Raw genomic sequence first — 20338 nt, forward strand, 5'->3', positions numbered from 1 at the left:
GGAAGGTGACATGGTAATCTCTCTGGTTGTTGGGAAGTTTGACATGGTACTCTCTCTGGTTGTTGGGAAGGTGACATGGTAATCTCTCTGGTTGTTGGGAAGGTTGGCATGGTAATCTCTCTGGTTGTTGGGAAGGTTGACATGGTAATCCCTGGTTGTTGGGAAGGTTGACATGGTACTATCTCTGGTTGTTGGGAAATTTGTCATGGTATTCAGGTTATATACCTCATTCACTACAGTTTAGCCAGACTCTGACAATAAAAAAAGATCTGTCAAATTGGACTTAGTTCATAATAAAAAAAAACAACCAATTCAATTTCTAGTTATACATTGTTTATTTTCAACAATTAAATGTTCATACCTGAAATACTTAATATGTCAAAATAAAGTACATTATCATGAGAAATATGACTAAACAATGTACGCATTCATGCTGATTTTGTTTACATTTTTCCCATCATCATCTTTTTAGTGTTTTTCTCTGGTTTCATTAAAATGATATAACATTTAGGTGCAAATATACAGAAAAGCAACCCAAAGCTTGAGGACAGAATGGCAAAGATCTCCACAGCTACAGTGAACTTCCCAGGAGAGCTGACATAAGCTGGGATAAAGGTGATCCAGACTGCACAGAATATGAGCATGCTGAAGGTGATGAATTTGGCCTCATTGAAGTTATCAGGCAGCTTCCGAGCCAGAAAAGCCAGCACAAAGCACAAGAGAGACAGGAGTCCTATATAGCCCAACACAGACCAGAAACCAATAGCTGAACCCACATCACACTCTAGAATGATCTTTTCCTTGTAGGTAGTGAGGTTTTTAATGGGGAAGGGAGGGGACAGGACCAACCACAGAGTGCATATCAAAGCCTGGACAAACGTGAAGGACACTACAGTTAATCTCTGCTGTGGAGGACCAAACCATTTCATGGCATTACTGCCTGGAAGTGTAGCCCTGAAGGCCATTAACACCACTATTGTTTTCCCCAGAACACAAGAGATGCAGAGGACGAAGGTGATCCCAAACGCTGTGTGGCGCAGCATACAGGACCACTCAGAGGGCCGGCCAATGAAAGTAAGAGAACACAGGAAACACAAAGTCAAGGAGAAGAGAAGCAGGAAGCTCAGCTCAGAGTTGTTGGCCCTGACGATGGGCGTTTTCTTGTATCTGAAGAAAATAAATGCCACAATACTAGTCATACATGTTCCTAGCAGGGAGACAGCAGTCAGCAACACTCCCATGATTTCTTCATAGGAGAGAAATTCTATTTCCTTCTTTTCACACATATCCCTCTTCTTATTGGTCCAAAACTCAGGATGACATTGATCACAGGTGACAGAATCTATAAAAAACAAAGAGAATGTTATAGGTTTTTTAAAGACAACACACAAACTTGTTTTCATTCCAGGACAACAGTGTAGGTTGTTTTTCTTTCTCTTATCACTGTTTGACTGATTAGTTACTACCTGTGTTATTACTGATCTCTCCCTCTGCACATTGGATACAGTCATAACAGCATACAGGCTTTCCTTTCTGTACAGCCTTACGAGTGCCTGGGGGACAGCTCTCACTGCAAACTGACACAGGCACCTGCAAAAAAAAAAGCATTGGTGGATTACATTAGAGAACATGGTGACACAATCCACTACTCTGTGTACTGTTACAAATGATAGCATGCAACACATAGAGTGTATTTGACATTCAATTAGTCCCACCAGCTTTGCATTCTGTGTCCACACTAAGGAGCTGTTGTTGATGGTGAGTTGCCTGTCTGCAGGTAGGGAGGCATCGTAGAGACCCACGGTAACAAACTCCACATTGCCGTCCTCCTTCGGCTGCCAGTTGATGATGTCATACTTGGCAGTAACGTCCCCTTTCTCGTTGAAATACACCTCCTCCCCCTCCTTTGTCTTGAAACGCACATTTTTTATGTGCTCGAGAATCTAAGGAGACATAACAATAACAGTAATAATAATAACATATAAGGAATGTTCATAACCCAGCTTTTTTGCAGTTTGAACAGAAATGTCTGACATGTGAAAATCTGAGTTACACTTCAAAATGTGTGCTTATCAACTCACTGTCTGTGGATCAGGCTGTGTCTTATTGCCACACGTCTCCCCACAGCCCCAGACATTATGGAGGGCATGAGCCACAGCCAGAACCCCTTTATAGACATTATTAAAGATAGCCATTAGAGACAGATCAGTGAAGATGTTCTGCAACCCAGACAGATTCTCCCTGCCTGTACACTCTTGCTGAGACTGACCCGTCTCCGACCTCTCACCCTGCCTGAAGCGACAGTCAAACAGAGCCTCCCAGAACTCAGTGAACATGCTGCTGTCAATGCCGGCGGACTTAAGCGGCCTCACGTCCAGGATGAACTCTCCCAGCCCTGTGACGTGGGCTTTGGCGATGGACAGGCCTATGGCTCCGTTCAGGACGTGGTGGGCCTCCACCCTGGCGATATAGGAGTCAATGATCCAGCCCTCGGAGCCCACCCACTGGTAGCCTGTCAGATTGTGGCGGGCAAATTGCTTCACCAGCAAGTCTAGGTCCAGGAAAGAGAGGAAGGCGACAATGACCTTGGATTTGGACGTCTTGATGCTCTCTATGACCCTCTGCAGCTTCTCCTCAGGGTCTGTCCTGAAGAAGGCCACAGAGTACTCCAGACAGATCCCCAGCTGCGCTGCCGTCTCAATGAACGTGGCCATGCCGTTGTTTCCATAGTCGTCGTTGGTTCGGATGGCCCCCACCCAGCTCCAGCCAAAGTGTTTGACCAGCTGGGCCAGGGCTCTGCTCTGGTAGTGGTCACTGGGGATGGTTCTGAAGAAGGAGGGGTACTTGACTTTATCACTCAGACACCCACATGTGGCAAAGTGGCTGATCTGAGGAAGAAAATTATACAGGTCACAATAGACAACCAATTAGGACATACACCTATCTATTGACAGTATAAGAAAAGATAACACATCCAAATATTACTATTTAGGGGGAAATCAATTTTCAAAAGGTTTTTAATGACTACCAATGAGCATGTTTTGAGTTAATGTATAGAACATCTTAATGCACTGATACCCTCTTGACTCCTAACCCTGCCCACTGCCTACCATCGGGATATGGAAGGGACCGAGGACGGTAGCAGTGGCCATGCTGGGCGAGGAGGAATCCTCCCCCATGATGGCCTGAACCTGGGCTGGCCTGGAGCAACCTGAACCCTCTGTGGCTGTCTCCTGGTTCCCGTTAGCCAGCGCCAGGGCCACCCTCACCCCTCTGGCTATGGAGCCACATGAGTCATAGATCTTATAGCCTAGAGAGACACCGGGCAACAGGGATGTGCTGTTGTTGATCTCCTCTATGGCAAACAGCATAGCCTGGGTAAACTGGAATGCTCTGAAATTCAGACTGGTTCCAACATAACAGGTGTTAATGACAGGGTTTGGGGTTCAAATGTTCCCTGACTAAAATGCACAATATTTTCTCCTTAATAAATATTGAAACAAATATTTTCTAAGAAATTATTCTAGAGATACATTATTGAAACCGATAATTGTTAATAAGCATAGTAAAGATAGATAGAATTTGCTATTTTAATATGTATGTTATTCTTAAAACTTACCCATAGTATTTTCCCTGATTTTCAATATTATGCCAACCTCATTCCTGCCAGTAGTTTACCTGGTGCACTGCAGAGGTGGTGGGCTCTGTGTGTAGTTCAGCTCTCTGTTCTGCCAGCTGCTGTGGAATGAGAAGATGCCTCCCAGAATGATGTCTCCGTCCTTGGCCAGCTGTGGGTACTCAGGTCCTCCTCTCCGCCTGCACACCACCAGGCCCTCTGGTTCTGCCCTGGATAGAGCAGCCACCAGAACCAGCTGTAGCATCGCCCAGCCCTGCTCTGGCCACCTATGTGTGGACAGCATACCTGACACTGCTAGGCTTCTGTAGTGTGCTAGTCTGGCATTACAGGTGCCCAACAAAGGGATGGCAGTGCTGAAACTGATATTTATACGTTGCGGCACAATGTGACACAGTCATACTCCACCAGGGAACGAGCACCATTGGGCATCAGTGAGGGAGGTGCTGCATTGTGTCATGATAACAACCCTGTATTGATTACCGGAAAATTACTGCCATGATTCGTGTGGAATTGTTTTAAGAAGGTCATACCAAGGATTATTTAGCTATTTGATTTAGAATTTTAAGACCACTTGAAGTATCCAAAAAATATCCCCCCAAAATATTTGATGAGACATTGAATTTGGCCTTACTGCTAATAGCCCATACAAATGCATTGAATAACATATTCACTACATGGTACAATAGACAGTCACCCCCAAAAATCTAAAGGAAGTTTGTTTTGAAGTGTCTGTATTATATCTGAAAGATATGAAAAAGATCAGCAAATTTAACAATTTATTTTTCGCACTAATTTCTCTCCATGTAACGTAACAAAATGTGGAAAAAGTCAAGGGTTCTGAATACTTTCCGAATGCAGTGTATTTGGAAAGTATTCTGACCCCTTGAATTTTTCCACATTTTGTTACGTTACAGCCTAATTCTAAAATTGATTCAATAGTTTTTTCCCCCTCATCAATCTACACACAATACCCCATAATGACATCACAATACCCCATAATGACATCACAATACCCCATAATGACATCACAATACCCCATATCGACAAAGCAAAAACAGGTTATTTTTTTGTTGTTGAAATTTCTTACAAAAAATTATAATAATATCACATTTACATAAGTATTCAAACCCTTTACTCAGTACTTTGTTGAAGCACCATTGGCAGTGATTACAGCCTTGAGTCATCTAGGGTATGAGGCTACACACTTGGCACACCTGTATTTGGGGAGTTTATCCCATTCTTCTCTCCATATCTTCTCAAGCTCTGTCAGGTTGGATGGGGAGCATTGCTGCACAGGTATTTTCAGGTCTCTCCAGAGATGTTCGATTGGGTTCAAGTCCGGGCTCAGGCTGGGCCTCTCAAGGACATTCAGAGGCTTGTCCCGAAACCACTGCTGACATGTATTGGCTGTGTGTTTAGGGTTGTTGTCCTGTTGGAAGGTGAACCTTCACCCCCATCTGATGTCCTGAACGCTCTGGCCAGGTTTACATCAAGAATCTTTCTGTACTTTGCTCCATTCATCTTTCCCTCAATCCTGACTAGTCTCCCAGTCCCTGCCGCTGAAAACATCCCCACAGCATGATGCTGCCACCACCATGCTTCACCGTAAGGATGGTGCCAGGTTTCCTCTCGACATGAGTCTGACACTTGGCTTTCAGATCAAAGAGTTCAATCTTGGTTTCATCAGACCAGAAAATATTGTTCCTCATGGTGTGAAAGTCCTTTAGGTGCTTATTGGCAAACTCCAACCGGGCTGTGATGTGCCTTTTACTGAAAAGTGGGTTCCGTCTGGCAACTCTACCATAAAGGCCTGATTGGTGGAGTGATGCAGATGGTTGTCCTTCTGGAAGGTTCTCCCATCTCCAAAGAGGAACTCTGGAGCTCTGTCAGAGTGACCATCGGGTTCTTAGTCAACTCTCTGACCAAGGCCCTTCTCCCCCGATTGCTCAGTTTGGCTGGGAGGCCAGCACTAGGAAGAGGCTTGGTGGTACAAAACTTCTTCCATTTAAGAATGATGGAGGTCACAGTACTCTTGGGGGATCTTCAATGCTGCAGAAATGTTTTGGTGCCCTTCCCCAGATCTGTGCCTCAACACAATCCTGTCTCGGAGCTCTACGGACAATTCCTTCAACCTCATGGTTTGGTTTTTGCTCTGACATGCACTGTCAACTGTGGGACCTTATGTAGACAGGTGTGTGCCTTTCCAAATCATGTCCAATCAATTGAATTTACCACAGGTGGACTCCAATCAAGTTGTAGAAACATCTCAAGGATGATCAATTTCGAGTCTAATAGCAAAGGGTCTGAATACTTATGTAAATAAGGTAATTCTGTTTTTTATTTTTTATACATTTTACAAAAAATTCGAAAAACCTGTTTTCGCTTTGTCATTATAGGGTATTGCATGTAGATTGATGAGGAGAAGAAAAACAATTTAATTTTAGAATAAGGCTGTAATGTAACAAAATGTGGATAAACTCAAAGTTTCCTAATGCAATATATATGTTCTGATTTCTAAGACATTCTAAGTTGTGTATCATTCACAACTAAATGTGCCAAATAGCTCAACAAAAAGTTCAATTACAGTATATTCTTCTTACTTTAAAATCAGATAAAATAAATTAATGGCACAGGACTTCCAAGCATATCTTGTCAGCTAAATGAACAAGCCTACAGCCTATGGCATGGAGCATAGCCAGATAGCATAGGCTTACAGTAGGCCAACTCATATTCTGTACTTCTGAAATGCATTTTCTTCATGTTTCTTTAGACCTGCCTAAAATAAATATTGGATTTATTGTGATGGTGTGTATTCAATTGATTTATTAGACTTTTTAAATGTAGATAATCTAAAGGCGGCATCATCGTCTTGTATGTGGAGATGTTAAACGTGTTTATGTTAATTAACGGTCAATTACCAGTCTTTTGAATGACAATAACCACCTGACAAATTTTCATAGTCCCTCCCTTTAATGTAAAATTTCTACCGCCTGTGTTACACCCTGACCATAGAGAGCCTTTTTATTCTCTATTTTGGTTAGGTTGGGGTGTGACTAGGGGGGGTGTTTCTATCTAGTCGTTCTGTTTCTATGTTGTCCTGGTATGGTTCCCAATCAGAGGCAGCTGTTTATTGTTGTCTCTGATTGGGGATCATATTTAGGCAGCCATTTCCCCACTATGTTTTGTGGGATCTTGTTTGTGTATAGTTGCCTTGAGCACTGCATAGCTTCACGTTCGTTTTGTTCTTTATTGTTTTTCTGTGCCGGTTCACGTAATGAAGATGATGAACCTAAACCACGCTGCATTTTGGTCAGATTCTTACAACAACGGTCGTGACAGCCTGCTTCTTGTTAAAGGAAATTATATTTTGTAGGAAGTACCTACGGTGTTACATGTAATCTGTCTAATTTGAAAGGAATCAATGCCTTTGGGGGAAAGATTTAAAAAACTATAATAACACCAAAGTTATATAGTACAACTGAGGTGAAAGGGTGGAAATGCTTCCTGCTCTAACCTGGTTTTGTTCTGATAGTGACACTTTAAGCTCTTTTCAACTGAAGGGTCCCAACTTCCTATTTTACCTTTATTTAACTAGGCAAGTCAGTTAAGAACAAATTCTTATTTTCAATGACAGCCTAGGAACAGTGGGTTAACCACCTTGTTCAGGGGCAGAACGACAGATTTCTTTTTTACCTTGTCAGCTCAGTGATTCGATCTTGCAACCTTTCGGTTACTAGTCCAACACTCTAACCACCAGGCTACCTGTCGCCCCGACATGTGATGGAACAGACATGGAAAACGCCAAAATATTACCCAATTGACAGGGCTTGTTGAGGGGGAACTTTTTAACCTCTACGGGATAGGTGTCCCTAAACCAGGGCGGTGGTTGCTAATGTGCACTAATGTTACTAGAATGACGTTGTAAACAACAACCAACTTTCCAGGACATAGACATGTCTTACATGGGCAGAAAGCTTAAATGCTTGTTAATCTTACTGTAGTGTCCAATTTACAGTAGCTATTACAGTGAAAAAATACCATGTTGTTTGAGGAGAGTGCACAACTACAAAACACTTTTATCACTGCAACTGGTTTGATACATTCACCTCTGAAGTTAAATAATTTACTTACATTCAGTAATCTTTCTCTGATTTGTCATCCTGAGGGTCCCAGAGATAAAATGTAGCATGGTTTTGTTTGATAAAATCCATTTTTATATTCAAATGTAGGAACTGGGATCTACAGTTTGAACCCCTGCTGTCTCTGGCCTCATACCCACCCCGCCCGGCCATCTAGATTTGTGAAGGTTTGTGTCTTTTCTGCAGGGAAGCTAATATATCCATGATGTATGACATGTAAACTTTCATTTTTTATTATCATAGGATTTTTGTATGTTCTCTATAGTTATGCTAAATCTGCTAAATGACTAAAATGTTAAAAAAAAAATTTACAAAATGTTATGTACTTGAAAATGTATCAATTGACCAACTTGGCACATTTGGGCAAACTCCTGGCAGACTTGATCCAAAATATAGTGTGGTAATGTAATGCTTCACTGGCTCAGTCTGTAACTTTGCACACACTGCTTCCATCTGGTGGCCAAAATCTGACTTACACCTAAACTCCTATCTGATTGTATTGCGTTTCTCTTGCATTTCAAAGATTTTTAAAAATATATACACTACCATTCAAAAGTTTGGGGTCACTTAGAAATGTCCTTGTTTTTGAAAGACACATTCTTTGACCATTAAAATAACATCAAATTGATCAGAAATACAGTGTAGACATTGTTAATGTTGTAAATTACTATTGTAGCTGGAAACAGCAGATTTTTAATGGATAGGCGTTCAAAGGCCCATTATCAGCAACCATCATTCCTGTGTTCCAATGGCAGGTGGTTTTAGCTAATCCAAGTTTATCATTTTAAAAGGCTAATTGATCATTAGAAAACCCTTTTGCAATTATGTTAGCACACCTGAACACTGTTGTACTGATAAAGAATCAATAAAACTGGCCTTCTTTAGACTAGTTGAGTATCTGGAGCATCAGTATTTGTGGGTACGATTACGGCTCAAAATGGCCAGAAACAAAGAACTTTCCTCTGAAACTCGTCAGTCTATTCTTGTTCTGAGAAATGAAGGCTATTCCATGCGACTAATTCCTGTGGGTCAGAAGTTTACATACACTAAGTTGGCTGTGCCTTTAAACAGCTTGGAAAATTGCAGAAAATGATGTCATGGCTTTAGAAGCTTTTGATAGTCTAATTGACATCATTTGAGTCAATTGGAGGTGTACCTGTGGATTTATTTCAAGGCCTACCTTCAAACTCAGTGCCTCTTTGCTTGACATCATGATAAAATCAAAAGAAATCAAAAAATTGTAGACCTCCACAAGTCTGGTTCATTCTTGGGAGCAATTTCCAAATGCATGCAGGTACCACGTTCATCTGTACATACAATAGTACGCAAGTATAAACACCATGGGACCACGCAGCCATCATACCGCTCGGGAAGGAGACGCGTACTGTCTCCTAGATATGAACGTACTTTAGTGCGAAAAGTGCAAATCAATCCCAGAACCTCAGCGAAGGACCTTGTGAAGATGCTGGAGGAAACAGGTATGAAAGTATCTATATCCACAGTAAAACGAGTCCTATGTTGACATAATCTGGAAGGCCTCTCAGCAAGGAAGAAGCCACTGCTCCAAAACCGCCATTAAAAAGTCAGACTACGGTTTGCAACTGCACATGGGGACAAAGATCATACTTTTTGGAGAAATGTCCTCCGGTCTGATGAAAAAAAGATATAACTGTTTGGCCATACTGACCCTCGTTATGTTTGGAGGAAAAAGGGGGATGCTTGCAAGCAGAAGAACACCATCCCTACTGTGAAGCACGGGGGTGGCAGCATCATGTTGTAGGGGTGGTTTGCTGCAGGAGGGACTGGTGCACTATACAAAATAGATGGCATCATGAGGCAGGATAATTATGTGGATATATTGAAGCAACATCTCAAGACATCAGTCAGGAAGTTAACCTCTATGGGCTAGGTGGGACGCTTGCATCCCACCTACTCAACAGCCAGTTGAATCCTGTGGCGCGTTATTCAAATACCTTAGATATGATATTACTTAAATTTTTCAAAAATATGACTATTTTACACCATTTTAAAGATAAGACTCTCGTTAATCTAACCACACTGTCCGATTTCAAAAAGGCTTTACAACGAAGCAAAACATTAGATTATGTCAGCAGAGTACCCAGCCAGAAATAATCAGACACCCATTTTTCAAGCTAGCATATAATGTCACATAAACCCAAACCACAGCTAAATGTAGCACTAACCTTTGATGATCTTCATCAGATGACAACCCTAGGACATTATGTTATACAATACATGCATGTTTTGTTCAATCAAGTTCATATTTATATCAAAAAACAGCTTTTTACATTAGCATGTGACTAGCATGTGACTAGCATTCCCACCGAACACAGCACTCATCAAAGTCAGATTTACTATAAGAAAAATGTTATTACCTTTGTTGTCTTCGTCAGAATGCACTCCCAGGACTTCTACTTCAATAACAAATGTTGGTTTGGTCCAAAATAATCAATCGTTATATCCAAACAGCGGCGTTTTGTTCGTGCATTCTAGACACTATCCTAAAGGGTAAATAAGGGTGGCGAGCATGGCGCAATTCGTGACAAAAGAATTCTAAATATTACATTACCGTACTTCGAAGCATGTTAACCGCTGTTTAAAATCAATTTTTATGCAATTTTTCTCATAAAAAAGCGATAATATTCCGACCGGGAATCTGATAAACAGACAAAGGAAAAGAAAGCATTCGGTCGAAGCGGGCACGCGCCTAAGCCCATAGTACTCTGAGTGGCCACTTGCCAAAAGCGATAAAGTGTTTCAGCTAGAGCCTGCCTCGATATCGTTCAACTTTTTCCCGGGCTCTGAGACCCTATGGAAGACGTAGGAAGTGTCACGTTATTGCGCAGATCCTGAGTTTTCAATAAAAAGAGCCAAGATTTACATTTACATTTTTACATTTTAGTCATTTAGCAGACGCTCTTATCCAGAGCGACTTACAGTAGTGAATGCATACATTTCATACTTCTCAGACAGGCCACTTCCTGCTTGAAATCTTCTCAGGTTTTGGCCTGCCATAGGAGTTCTGTTATACTCACAGACACCATTCAAACAGTTTTAGCAACTTTAGGGTGTTTTCTATCCAAAGCCAATAATTATATGCATATTCTAGTTACTGGGCAGGAGTAGTAACCAGATTAAATCGGGTACGTTTTTTATCCAGCCGTGTCAATACTGCCCCCTAGCCCTAACAGGTTAAAGCTTGGTTATGTGTGGGCATAACTGAAAACCCATGTGCTAGCAAAGAGGCCTACAAACCTGACTCAGTTACAGCAGCCCTGTCAGGAGGAATGGGCCAAAATTCCCCCAAATTATTGTGGGAAGCTTGTGGAAGGCTACCTGAAACGTTTGACCCAAGTTAAATACTTTATAGGCAATGCTACCAAATACTAATTGAGTGTATGTAAACTTCTGACCCACTGGGAATGTGATGAAAGAAATAAAAGCTGAAAGAAATAATTCTCTACTATTAGTCTGACTTTTCACGTTCTTAAAATAAAGTGGTGATCCTAACTGACCTAAGACAGGGAATTATTAGTAGGATTAAATGTCAGGAATTGTGAAAAACTGAGTTTAAATGTATTTGGCTAAGGTGTATGCAATCTTTCTACTTCAACTCTGTCTATGTATAAAATCTAATTAAACATCCTTATTATTTTGTAAGAAATGTAAGGTATTTTTTTACATGTCTCAATAAAGTTGACTGAAGTAGAAGCTCATCTTTTGTAGGTATTTTGACTTGGTAATGAGTAATAAGTACATAGAAATACACTTCATTTTAACTCGAGAAAGCCTGTGTAACTCCTAGTAATTACATAGAAATACACTTCATTTTAACTCGAGAAAGCCTGTGTAACACCTAGTAATTACATAGAAATACACTTCATTTTAACTCGAGAAAGCCTGTGTAACACCTAGTAATTACATAGAAATACACTTCATTTTAACTCGAGAAAGCCTGTGTAACTCCTAGTAATTACATTTTGCTTATGCAGATATTACATGTATTATGTGGCGTAGTTGTGGGTTTATCCTCTCACTTGGTTGGCAAGGAGGTTCAGCTTGTCATAATGGGTAACATTAATTATGAGTAAAAAATATTATAATCTGGGATGACATTCATATGGTAGACCCTAGTCAGTAAGGTGGATCTATATCTGATCTGTTTTAGTAAACCCAGATGGTACACTTTTTTTGGGGGGGGGAATTGCTGTCAACAACATTGAGTGGATATTTTGAAGAGTTCGCTTTCACAGGTAGGTAATGAGAGCCTATTGATTCTTCAACATTTGTAATCTCGGACACCCAGAGCATTTGTCCACAAGATATTACAACCTTGTAACAATTATTACTGAATAGGATGCAGCTGAGAAGAAACTAAACACTAAATTGAATGGAAACTTGCCAATTTGAAATAAGCATGGTAACAAGCATGTTGTTACACCTCTAATTACAAACTGCAGTTACCACCAGTTAAATATTGCTATTTCAGGGTAACTATACAATTAACCACATTACTTGTTACAGCGTAATTACACATAAAGACCCCTTAAAATGAAGTGTTGCCAAAAATAAGCAGCATGATGAGTTCATTGTTTTGGTGTAGTGATTTTACCTTTTAAAATAACTGGCAGAAGTGATTTCAACATTTTATTAGTTTCACTGAGTTTCAATGGTTATTATCACAGTTGAGAAGAGATCTCTGAGAAATTAGCAGAGAAACCATTATCAGCCATAGTTTCTTGCATATTACACAGATAAGGATATAAAGATATGAGATGAAACTTACGCGCTGTAATATTATCTAAAAACATTCAATAAACAAAGACTTTATAAACAATATCATCTAACATCAAAACATTTTAAAGTCAGTAATGTAAATATATATTCAAAAGGTGTTGTAACAAAGTCAAAGTGCTTTTGATGACGTTTTACCCATCAAATGTTTTTTGGTGTTTTTCTCTGGTTTACATAAAATTATGTAGCATTTGGGGAGAAATATACAAAAGAGCATTCCATAACTAGAGGCCAGAATAGCAAAGATCTCCACAGCTACAGTGAACTTCCCAGGAGAGCTGACATAAGCTGGGATAAAGGTGATCCAGACTGCACAGAATATGAGCATGCTGAAGGTGATGAATTTGGCCTCATTGAAGTTATCAGGCAGCTTCCGAGCCAGAAAAGCCAGCACAAAGCACAAGAGAGACAGGAGTCCTATATAGCCCAACACAGCCCAGAAACCAATAGCTGAACCCACATCACACTCTAGAATGATCTTGTCCTTATATGTCTTCATATTGTTGTATGGGAAAGGAGGGGAGACTGTTAACCAAAGAGCACAGATCAGGACCTGTATGAGAGTGAAAGCCAGAACACTGAGTCTCTGCTGTGGAAGCCCAAACCATTTCATGACATTACTGCCTGGAAGTGTAGCCCTGAAGGCCATCAACACCACTATTGTTTTCCCCAGAACACAAGAGATGCAGAGAACGAAGGTGATCCCAAACGCTGTGTGGCGCAGCATACAGGACCATTCAGAGGGCCGGCCAATGAAGGTAAGAGAACACAGAAAACACAGAGTCAAGGAGAAGAGCAGCAGGAAGCTCAGCTCAGAGTTGTTGGCCCTGACGATGGGAGTCTTTCTGTAGTGGAAGAATATCAGTGCTATTGTCATTGTCAGAAACCCACCAAACACAGAGAATACTACCAACAGTATACCCATGAGTTCCTTGAAGGTGAGGTATTCAATGCCTTTCAAATTACAGTTATTCCTCTCTTCATTTGACTTGTACTCGGGGGGGCATGTTGTACATGTCACTGCATCTGAAAGCATAAATAGTTTGATTATGTACAGCGAGTGCATCTTTAGATAGACCAGTAAAGTGCTGGCTGAGATTTTTCCCAACATGAACAGGATGAAGGCTAGCGTAAAGGCTACGAGTCCTGAGGTCTCACTTGTGGTGTTGCTGAATTCCCCGTCTGCACAGGCGATGCAGTCAAAGCAACAGAAAGGTTTCCCCTTAACGAAGGCCCTGCGTGTCCCTGGCAGACAGCTCTCACTGCAGATAGACCTGGGTACCTGGAACACACAGACACCCTTTACGCCAAGGGATCACTCATATTTAAACACACACAAGTATACAGCATACTTTAATGCAAAACTCTTAACGGAACACAGTCACAGTTGTGTTGAATGATTAATAGATGCTTTTCCCTAACAAGTCTTCACCTCAGGCTGATTGTCTGCCCAGACAGCACTCACACCTTCCTTCATCTCAAACTTCTGGCCCTCTGGTTGTGAGGCGTCATAGTAGCCGATGGTCTCAAACAAGATGTTCCCTGTGTTATCCATCTGCCAGTTGACCAGGGCGTAGCGCGCCGATGGGTCCCCCTGATCATCAAAGAACACCCTCTCACCATGCTTAGTGGTGAAATTCACCTGGGTCAAGTAATGTAACACCTGGAGGAAGAAACTAAAATAAGTGGTGTTGATTTTTAACTTTTTCACCTTTTTTCCCCCAATTTCGTTGCATCTAATTGGTAGTTACAGTCCTTGTCTCATCACTGCAATTCCCGTACGGACTTGGGAGAGGCGAAGGTTGAGAGCCATGCGTCCTCCGAAACACGCCCCTAACCAAGCCGCACTGCTTCTTGACTCACTACTCGTTTAACCCAGAAGCCAGCCGCACCAATATGTCGGAGGAAACACTGTACACTTGGCGACAGTGTCAGCGTGCATGCGCCCGGCCTGCCACAGGAGTTGCTAGAGCGCGATGGGACAAGGACATCCCTGCAAGCAAAACCCTCTCCTAACCCAGACGATTCTGGGCCAATTGTGCGCCGCCCCATGGGTTTCCAGGTCCCGGCCGGCTGCGACAGAGCCTGGACTCAAACCCAGAATTTCTATTGGCACATCTAGCAACTGCGATGCAGTGCCTTAGACCACTGCGCTACTCGGGAGGCCCAGTGGTATTTTTTTTAACACAATCTTACGTTCTCCACCTGACCTCAGGTCATAGGCAAAAGGTGTTATTTGTTGGCTTAGTAAAGCCACAGTTACAGGCTACAGGTGTTAATTGTTAGCTTTGTAAAGCCACATAGTTACAGGCTACAGATGTTATTTGTTAGCTTAGTAAAGCCACAGTTACAGGCTACAGGTGTTATTTGTTAGCTTTGTAAAGCCACATAGTTACTGGCTACAGGTGTTATTTGTTGGCTTAGTAACGCCACATAGTTACAGCCTACAGGTGTTATTTGTTAGCTTAGTAACGCCACATAGTTACAGGCTACCGGTGTAATTTGTTGGCTTAGTAACGCCACATAGTTACAGGTGTTATTTGTTAGCTTAGTAACGCCACATAGTTACAGGCTACAGGTGTAATTTGTTGGCTTAGTAAAGCCACATAGTTACAGGTGTTATTTGTTAGCTTAGTAACGCCACATAGTTACAGGCTACAGGTGTTATTTGTTAGCTTAGTAACGCCACATAGTTACAGGCTACAGGTGTAATTTGTTGGCTTAGTAAAGCCACAGAGTTACTTTACCTGCCACGGCTCTATTTTATCCCTGGCTGCACACGTGTTATCTTGAAAAGGCCCCTGTCCACTCTGACAGGTAGTGAGCAGGTGTAGAGCGTGAGCCACAGCATACACAGCCTTGTAGATGTTGTTGAGCAGACTAGCGTCTGACACATCTGTGTAGCGGGAGCCCATGTCTATCAGCGATTCCCTCCCTGTGCAGGCTCTGACCGGTGAGCCAGGAGTCATGCTGCAGCTGAACACGCTCTCCCACAACTCCACCAGACCCCTGTCCCCCAGCTGGGTGGAGGGCCGCCTGTTGGCCAAGAACTCCCCCAGGCCGGGGATGACCGCGTTGGGTACAGCGAAGCCCACCGCCCCCTGGACCACGGCGTAGTTGACGTGGGAAGCGATGTAACGGTAAGTGATCCATCCCTCGCTACCCACCCACTGCAACCCCGTCACATTCTGCAGGTACAGCTCTTTTATCAGGATTTCCAGGTCTGTGCCGTCTGCGAACGCCACGATCACCTTGGAGGTGGACTGTTTAATGATGTCCACCACCTTCAGGAACCACTCTCTGGGGTCGGTCCTGTAGATTGCCACTGAGTAGTCTACACACACCCCTTCACTAGACGCTGCTTTCAGGAAGGTGGCCATGCCATTGTTACCATAGTCACTGTTGGTTCTGATGGCCCCCACCCAGCTCCAGCCAAAGTGTTTGACCAGCTGGGCCAGGGCTCTGCTCTGGTAGTGGTCACTGGGGATGGTTCTGAAGAAGGAAGGGTATTGCCTTCTGTTACTCAGACAAGCACAGGTGGCTGAATGACTGAGCTGGAAAGACAACAAAGACAGACGTTTCTAACACACTGCTCCAACGTTGTCGTTCTGTAAAAGTAGCACGTGGGCACGGCAGTATTTTCACATAGTATCATCTCTGCCTTTCACTCTCTCAATACATACACACATACACTCCCTGACTCACCACTGGTATGTGGAAGGGCCCCATGGTGCGTGCCATGGCTATAGTGGAGGTGGAGGTGGTCTCCCCTATGACAGCATACACAGTGGAGGGCTTGGTGCAGCTCTGTGGCTCCTCCTCATATCCATTCATCAGAGAAAGGGACGCCCGCACAGAAAGGGGGATGCTGGGGCACGAGTCAAAGATCCTATAGCCCAGAGACAGCCCTGGCAGCAGCTCAGAACTGTTATTGATCTCTTCTATGGCAAAGATCATAGTTTGGGCATACTGGAGCTCACCTGGGTCCAGCCTGCAGAGAGGAATTCTAGTACTGTCACTTCAGTTTTAGTAAGAGAAATCCCAGCCAGAGACAGACGTATAAACCGTTTAGTCAGTGAAAACCCAGCCAGAGACAGACCTATAAAGCATTTAGTCAGTGAAAACCCCAGCCAGAGACAGACGTATAAAGCATTTAGTCAGTGAAAACCCCAGCCAGAGACAGACGTATAAAGAATTTAGTCAGTGAAAACCCAGCCAGAGACCTATAAAGCATTTAGTCTGTGAAAATCCCAGCCAGAGACAGATGTATAAAGCATTTAGTCAGTGAAATCCCAGCCAGAGACAGCCCAATAAAGCATTTAGTCAGTCCCAGCCAGAGACAGACAGTTTAACACTTTTTGAATATAATTTCTCTTACACACCTGTGATCATACATGTTTGTCCATGTGAACAGAGACATAAGCATTATGATCCACACTGAACTATTCAACATATTCTTACCCTTCACACTGGATGCTTCCTGGGTTGACATGCAGAGTTGGATGCAAACTGACTGGGTTTTGGTGAAAGGAGAAAATACCTCCTAAGTTGATGTCTCCCTCCTTTGAGAACTGTGACAGTTCTTTTGTTCCATAAGGTCTGCACACAGGCTGCCCAGCCTTAGCTCTCACTATCAGCAGAGTGATCACCAGGAGGTAGGCTAGCTTCAGCATAGCTTTTCACCGAGTGTCTCACCTCTCACCGTCCTGACAATGCTCCATCTGGGCTCCTTTATATGTTACCATTAATGATGGGTATGATGCTATAGGAGCTTAGAACTGTTTCAATGTCTTAGTTTCAACCAATGATAACACTCACTGAGTGATTGACAAAACAGTTGGCCTATTAGGTGTTAAGTAAGAATAGTGCAGTCCCCTGTGTCTTTCCCAGAACCAATGGCTCAGTCACTTCTGAATATAGATTCTAAAAGATGAGTTCTCTGAAGAAACCTTTTTTTTTTTTTTAGCGAGTTTTTGGGGAAATCAGAACGTTTCCGGTGAAACTGTAATTCAGGCAGAAATACAACAAAGTTGTTTTTGGATTATTAGCGAATGGTTTAGTATTATTGTTTTTCTTGTTATAATTTGTCCCTAGAAAATAACTTATTTCAATCAGTCAACATGTACTGCAGGTTATTTATAATAAGCGGTACCAGGAGAAAATCTGACCTATCTGCAATCAAAATCGATGGCCCTCCCTTCAGGAAATATATATTTTAACTAAACTCTCTATGAAAGATAAAAAAACAAAAGATGTGACCCTCCCCTATACCCAAAATAATAATGAAAACATAAAGTGGATAGCAGAAAACATGCCTACCACTTATCCTCACTTCTAGAACAATCCAGGGCACTGTTTCACGATAGCGATGAAACTTAGGTGTACGAGTTTTTTAACGATGCATCTTTCCTACAAGAGCCGAAGATTTAACATGTGTTTCCCAAAACATTACGCAGAGAGAACGGTCGCTAAGTGCGTCGTTGGAGAGTGTGTTGATATTGATAGGATCGAAAGAAAGACAGCGCTGCTCTCGGGTCAGCTTGATCAGCTTGATTAACTTTAGAATTATTTCAGAATACTGACTATTTTGGGTAGGCGGGGGGACAACCAGTGTACCTGTATAATGCCCACAACCTCCCCAACCCCTCTCAATACTAAAGTATGTATAAAGTTTAAGTAATATGATATAATACTTTGGAGCAAATATACAGAGAAGTAAACCAAAACTGGAGGCCAGAATAGCAAATATCTCCACAGCTACAGTGAACTTCCCAGGAGAGCTGACATAAGCTGGGATAAAGGTGATCCAGACTGCACAGAATATGAGCATGCTGAAGGTGATGAATTTGGCCTCATTGAAGTTATCAGGCAGCTTCCGGCCCAGAAAAGCCAGCACAAAGCATAAGAGAGACAGGAGTCCATGCGCCAGAAACCCCAGAAACCAATAGCTGAACCCACATCACACTCTAGAATGATCTTGTCCATGTAGGTCTTCATATTCTTGTAGGGCAAAGGGGGGGAGACTGTTAACCAAAGAACACAGATCAGGACCTGTATGAGAGTGAAAGCCAGAACACTGAGTCTCTGCTGTGGAAGCCCAAACAATTTTATGACATTACTGGCTGGAAGTGTAGCCCTGAAGGCCATCAACACCACTATTGTTTTCCCCAGAACACAAGAGATGCAGAGGACGAAGGTGATCCCAAATGCTGTGTGGCGCAGCATACAGGACCACTCAGAGGGCTGGCCAATGAAAGTAAGAGAACACAGAAAACACAGTCAAGGAGAAGAGAAGCAGGAAGCTCAGCTCAGAGTTGTTGGCCCTCTCAATGGAAGTCTTTTGGAAGTGAACGAAGAGCAATGGCACCACTTTGGTTAAACACGCTCCGACCAATGAGATTGCAGCCAGGAGGATTCCCATGGTTTCGTGAAATGAGATAAATGCCACCCCCTTTGGGACACAGCGACTCTTGTCTCCATTTGACCAGTGTTCCAGGGAACGTACAAGGAATGTACAAGGAAAATGCTATAATCAAGTTGTGTATTACAATAGGCAGCTATCACTTCCCAGAGCCATTTGCTTTTCTTGTTAGATCCTAATGTTAGCTAGCTAACTAACATTGAACTTGGTTGGTTAGCGCCCAGCACTGTGGCATTGTTGGCACTTTGTTCATTGTTGTTTAACTAGCTAACATTAGCTGGCTGGCTCGCTAGCTAATGTTACGTCACGTGTGCACAACACCAGTTGAATATGGCCGGTGTCAGTAAACATCTAGAAAAAAGCGCAATGACATTTTTTACAGCTTGGCTGGTTAGGCTATTTTCATGTTATCCAGAGGTAAACAAATCATTGGCCAGAGCATCAGGTGTGAGCTCCGAGAGCGAAACGAGATGGTTGGGGCTAAAGCTTAAGAGGGTGTGAACGATGTTGAATGGGTGTAGACAAAGAAGAGCTCTCCAGTAGGTACCAAATTATTCTAAGGCAATTTTCTCAAAAGTGAGTTTACAAGTTGATCAACTTCAAAGCAGAATTACTTTCCCATTGTTCCTCAAATGCAGTGTATGATATACCATTTTCTAGCTCTGAGTCTCTACTTTCATCCAATGTAAAAAAACACAATTTCAAATTTTGCTACGTAAGACCGAATCCAGGTGGTGAGTCACATATTCTAAAAGTTAACACATATTCTACAGTTGATGTATCTTTTTGGTCAGTGGATTTGGTTTGTATCAGTCAGAGCCCAGCCCTATCCACTAAGAGACATAAGGGGCCGCTAGGGGTCCCCCGGACCAAAAATAAATACATTTAGCTTAAGGCTAAGGGGCCGGCTGTGGTATCAGTTTTCTCACCTGTAAGGTTGCTGATCTCCCCAGCAGCACAGGGGGGGATACAGGACAAACAGCAGACTGGTATTGTTTTTGATCACCGTCTGGAGGAACCCTGGGAAGCAGCTGTCACTACACACAGACCGAGGCCTCTGAAACACAACACCTGCTCACTCCCTCTAACCTGTCTGTCTCTCTTTACTCTTTCACACATATTATTAATCCCCCTTGGTCACACAATCATTCAATTCATTCCCGCCTACACATTGTATGTGTCATCTCCGACAAATATAAATATCTTTCATCTAATTATCTATGTTTTATGAAAGTACCTGTAACTTCTACCATGTGTTTTCTGTGTAACTGTGTACCTTTAAGGGATTGCCAGCCCATTCTATCTTTATCCCATTCATGGCAAACT

General features: G+C 42.5%; 2 protein-coding genes and 1 pseudogene across 2 annotated transcripts; all 3 read right to left on the reverse strand.

Moving 5' to 3' along the window:
- Window positions 1-443: 443 nt before the first annotated feature.
- Window positions 444-3405, reverse strand: LOC106613287 (extracellular calcium-sensing receptor). The gene is made up of 5 exons (XM_014215375.2): window positions 3111-3405; window positions 2082-2888; window positions 1716-1943; window positions 1467-1590; window positions 444-1342 (listed from the first exon to the last, which is right to left on the reverse strand). The coding sequence occupies exons 1-5, from the start codon at window positions 3369-3371 to the stop codon at window positions 444-446; spliced, it is 2319 nt and encodes a 772-aa protein (XP_014070850.1). The 5' UTR covers window positions 3372-3405.
- A 9184-nt stretch (window positions 3406-12589) lies between these two features.
- olfcj1 (olfactory receptor C family, j1) lies at window positions 12590-17280 on the reverse strand. The gene is made up of 6 exons (XM_045687104.1): window positions 17053-17280; window positions 16297-16582; window positions 15339-16145; window positions 14024-14254; window positions 13750-13873; window positions 12590-13617 (listed from the first exon to the last, which is right to left on the reverse strand). The coding sequence occupies exons 1-6, from the start codon at window positions 17262-17264 to the stop codon at window positions 12704-12706; spliced, it is 2574 nt and encodes an 857-aa protein (XP_045543060.1). The 5' UTR covers window positions 17265-17280; the 3' UTR covers window positions 12590-12703.
- A 686-nt stretch (window positions 17281-17966) lies between these two features.
- LOC106613285 (extracellular calcium-sensing receptor-like) lies at window positions 17967-19012 on the reverse strand (annotated as a pseudogene).
- Window positions 19013-20338: the final 1326 nt, after the last annotated feature.

The sequence above is a fragment of the Salmo salar genome, chromosome ssa09 (genome assembly GCF_905237065.1).
Source record: "Salmo salar chromosome ssa09, Ssal_v3.1, whole genome shotgun sequence".
Classification (NCBI taxonomy): domain Eukaryota; kingdom Metazoa; phylum Chordata; class Actinopteri; order Salmoniformes; family Salmonidae; genus Salmo; species Salmo salar.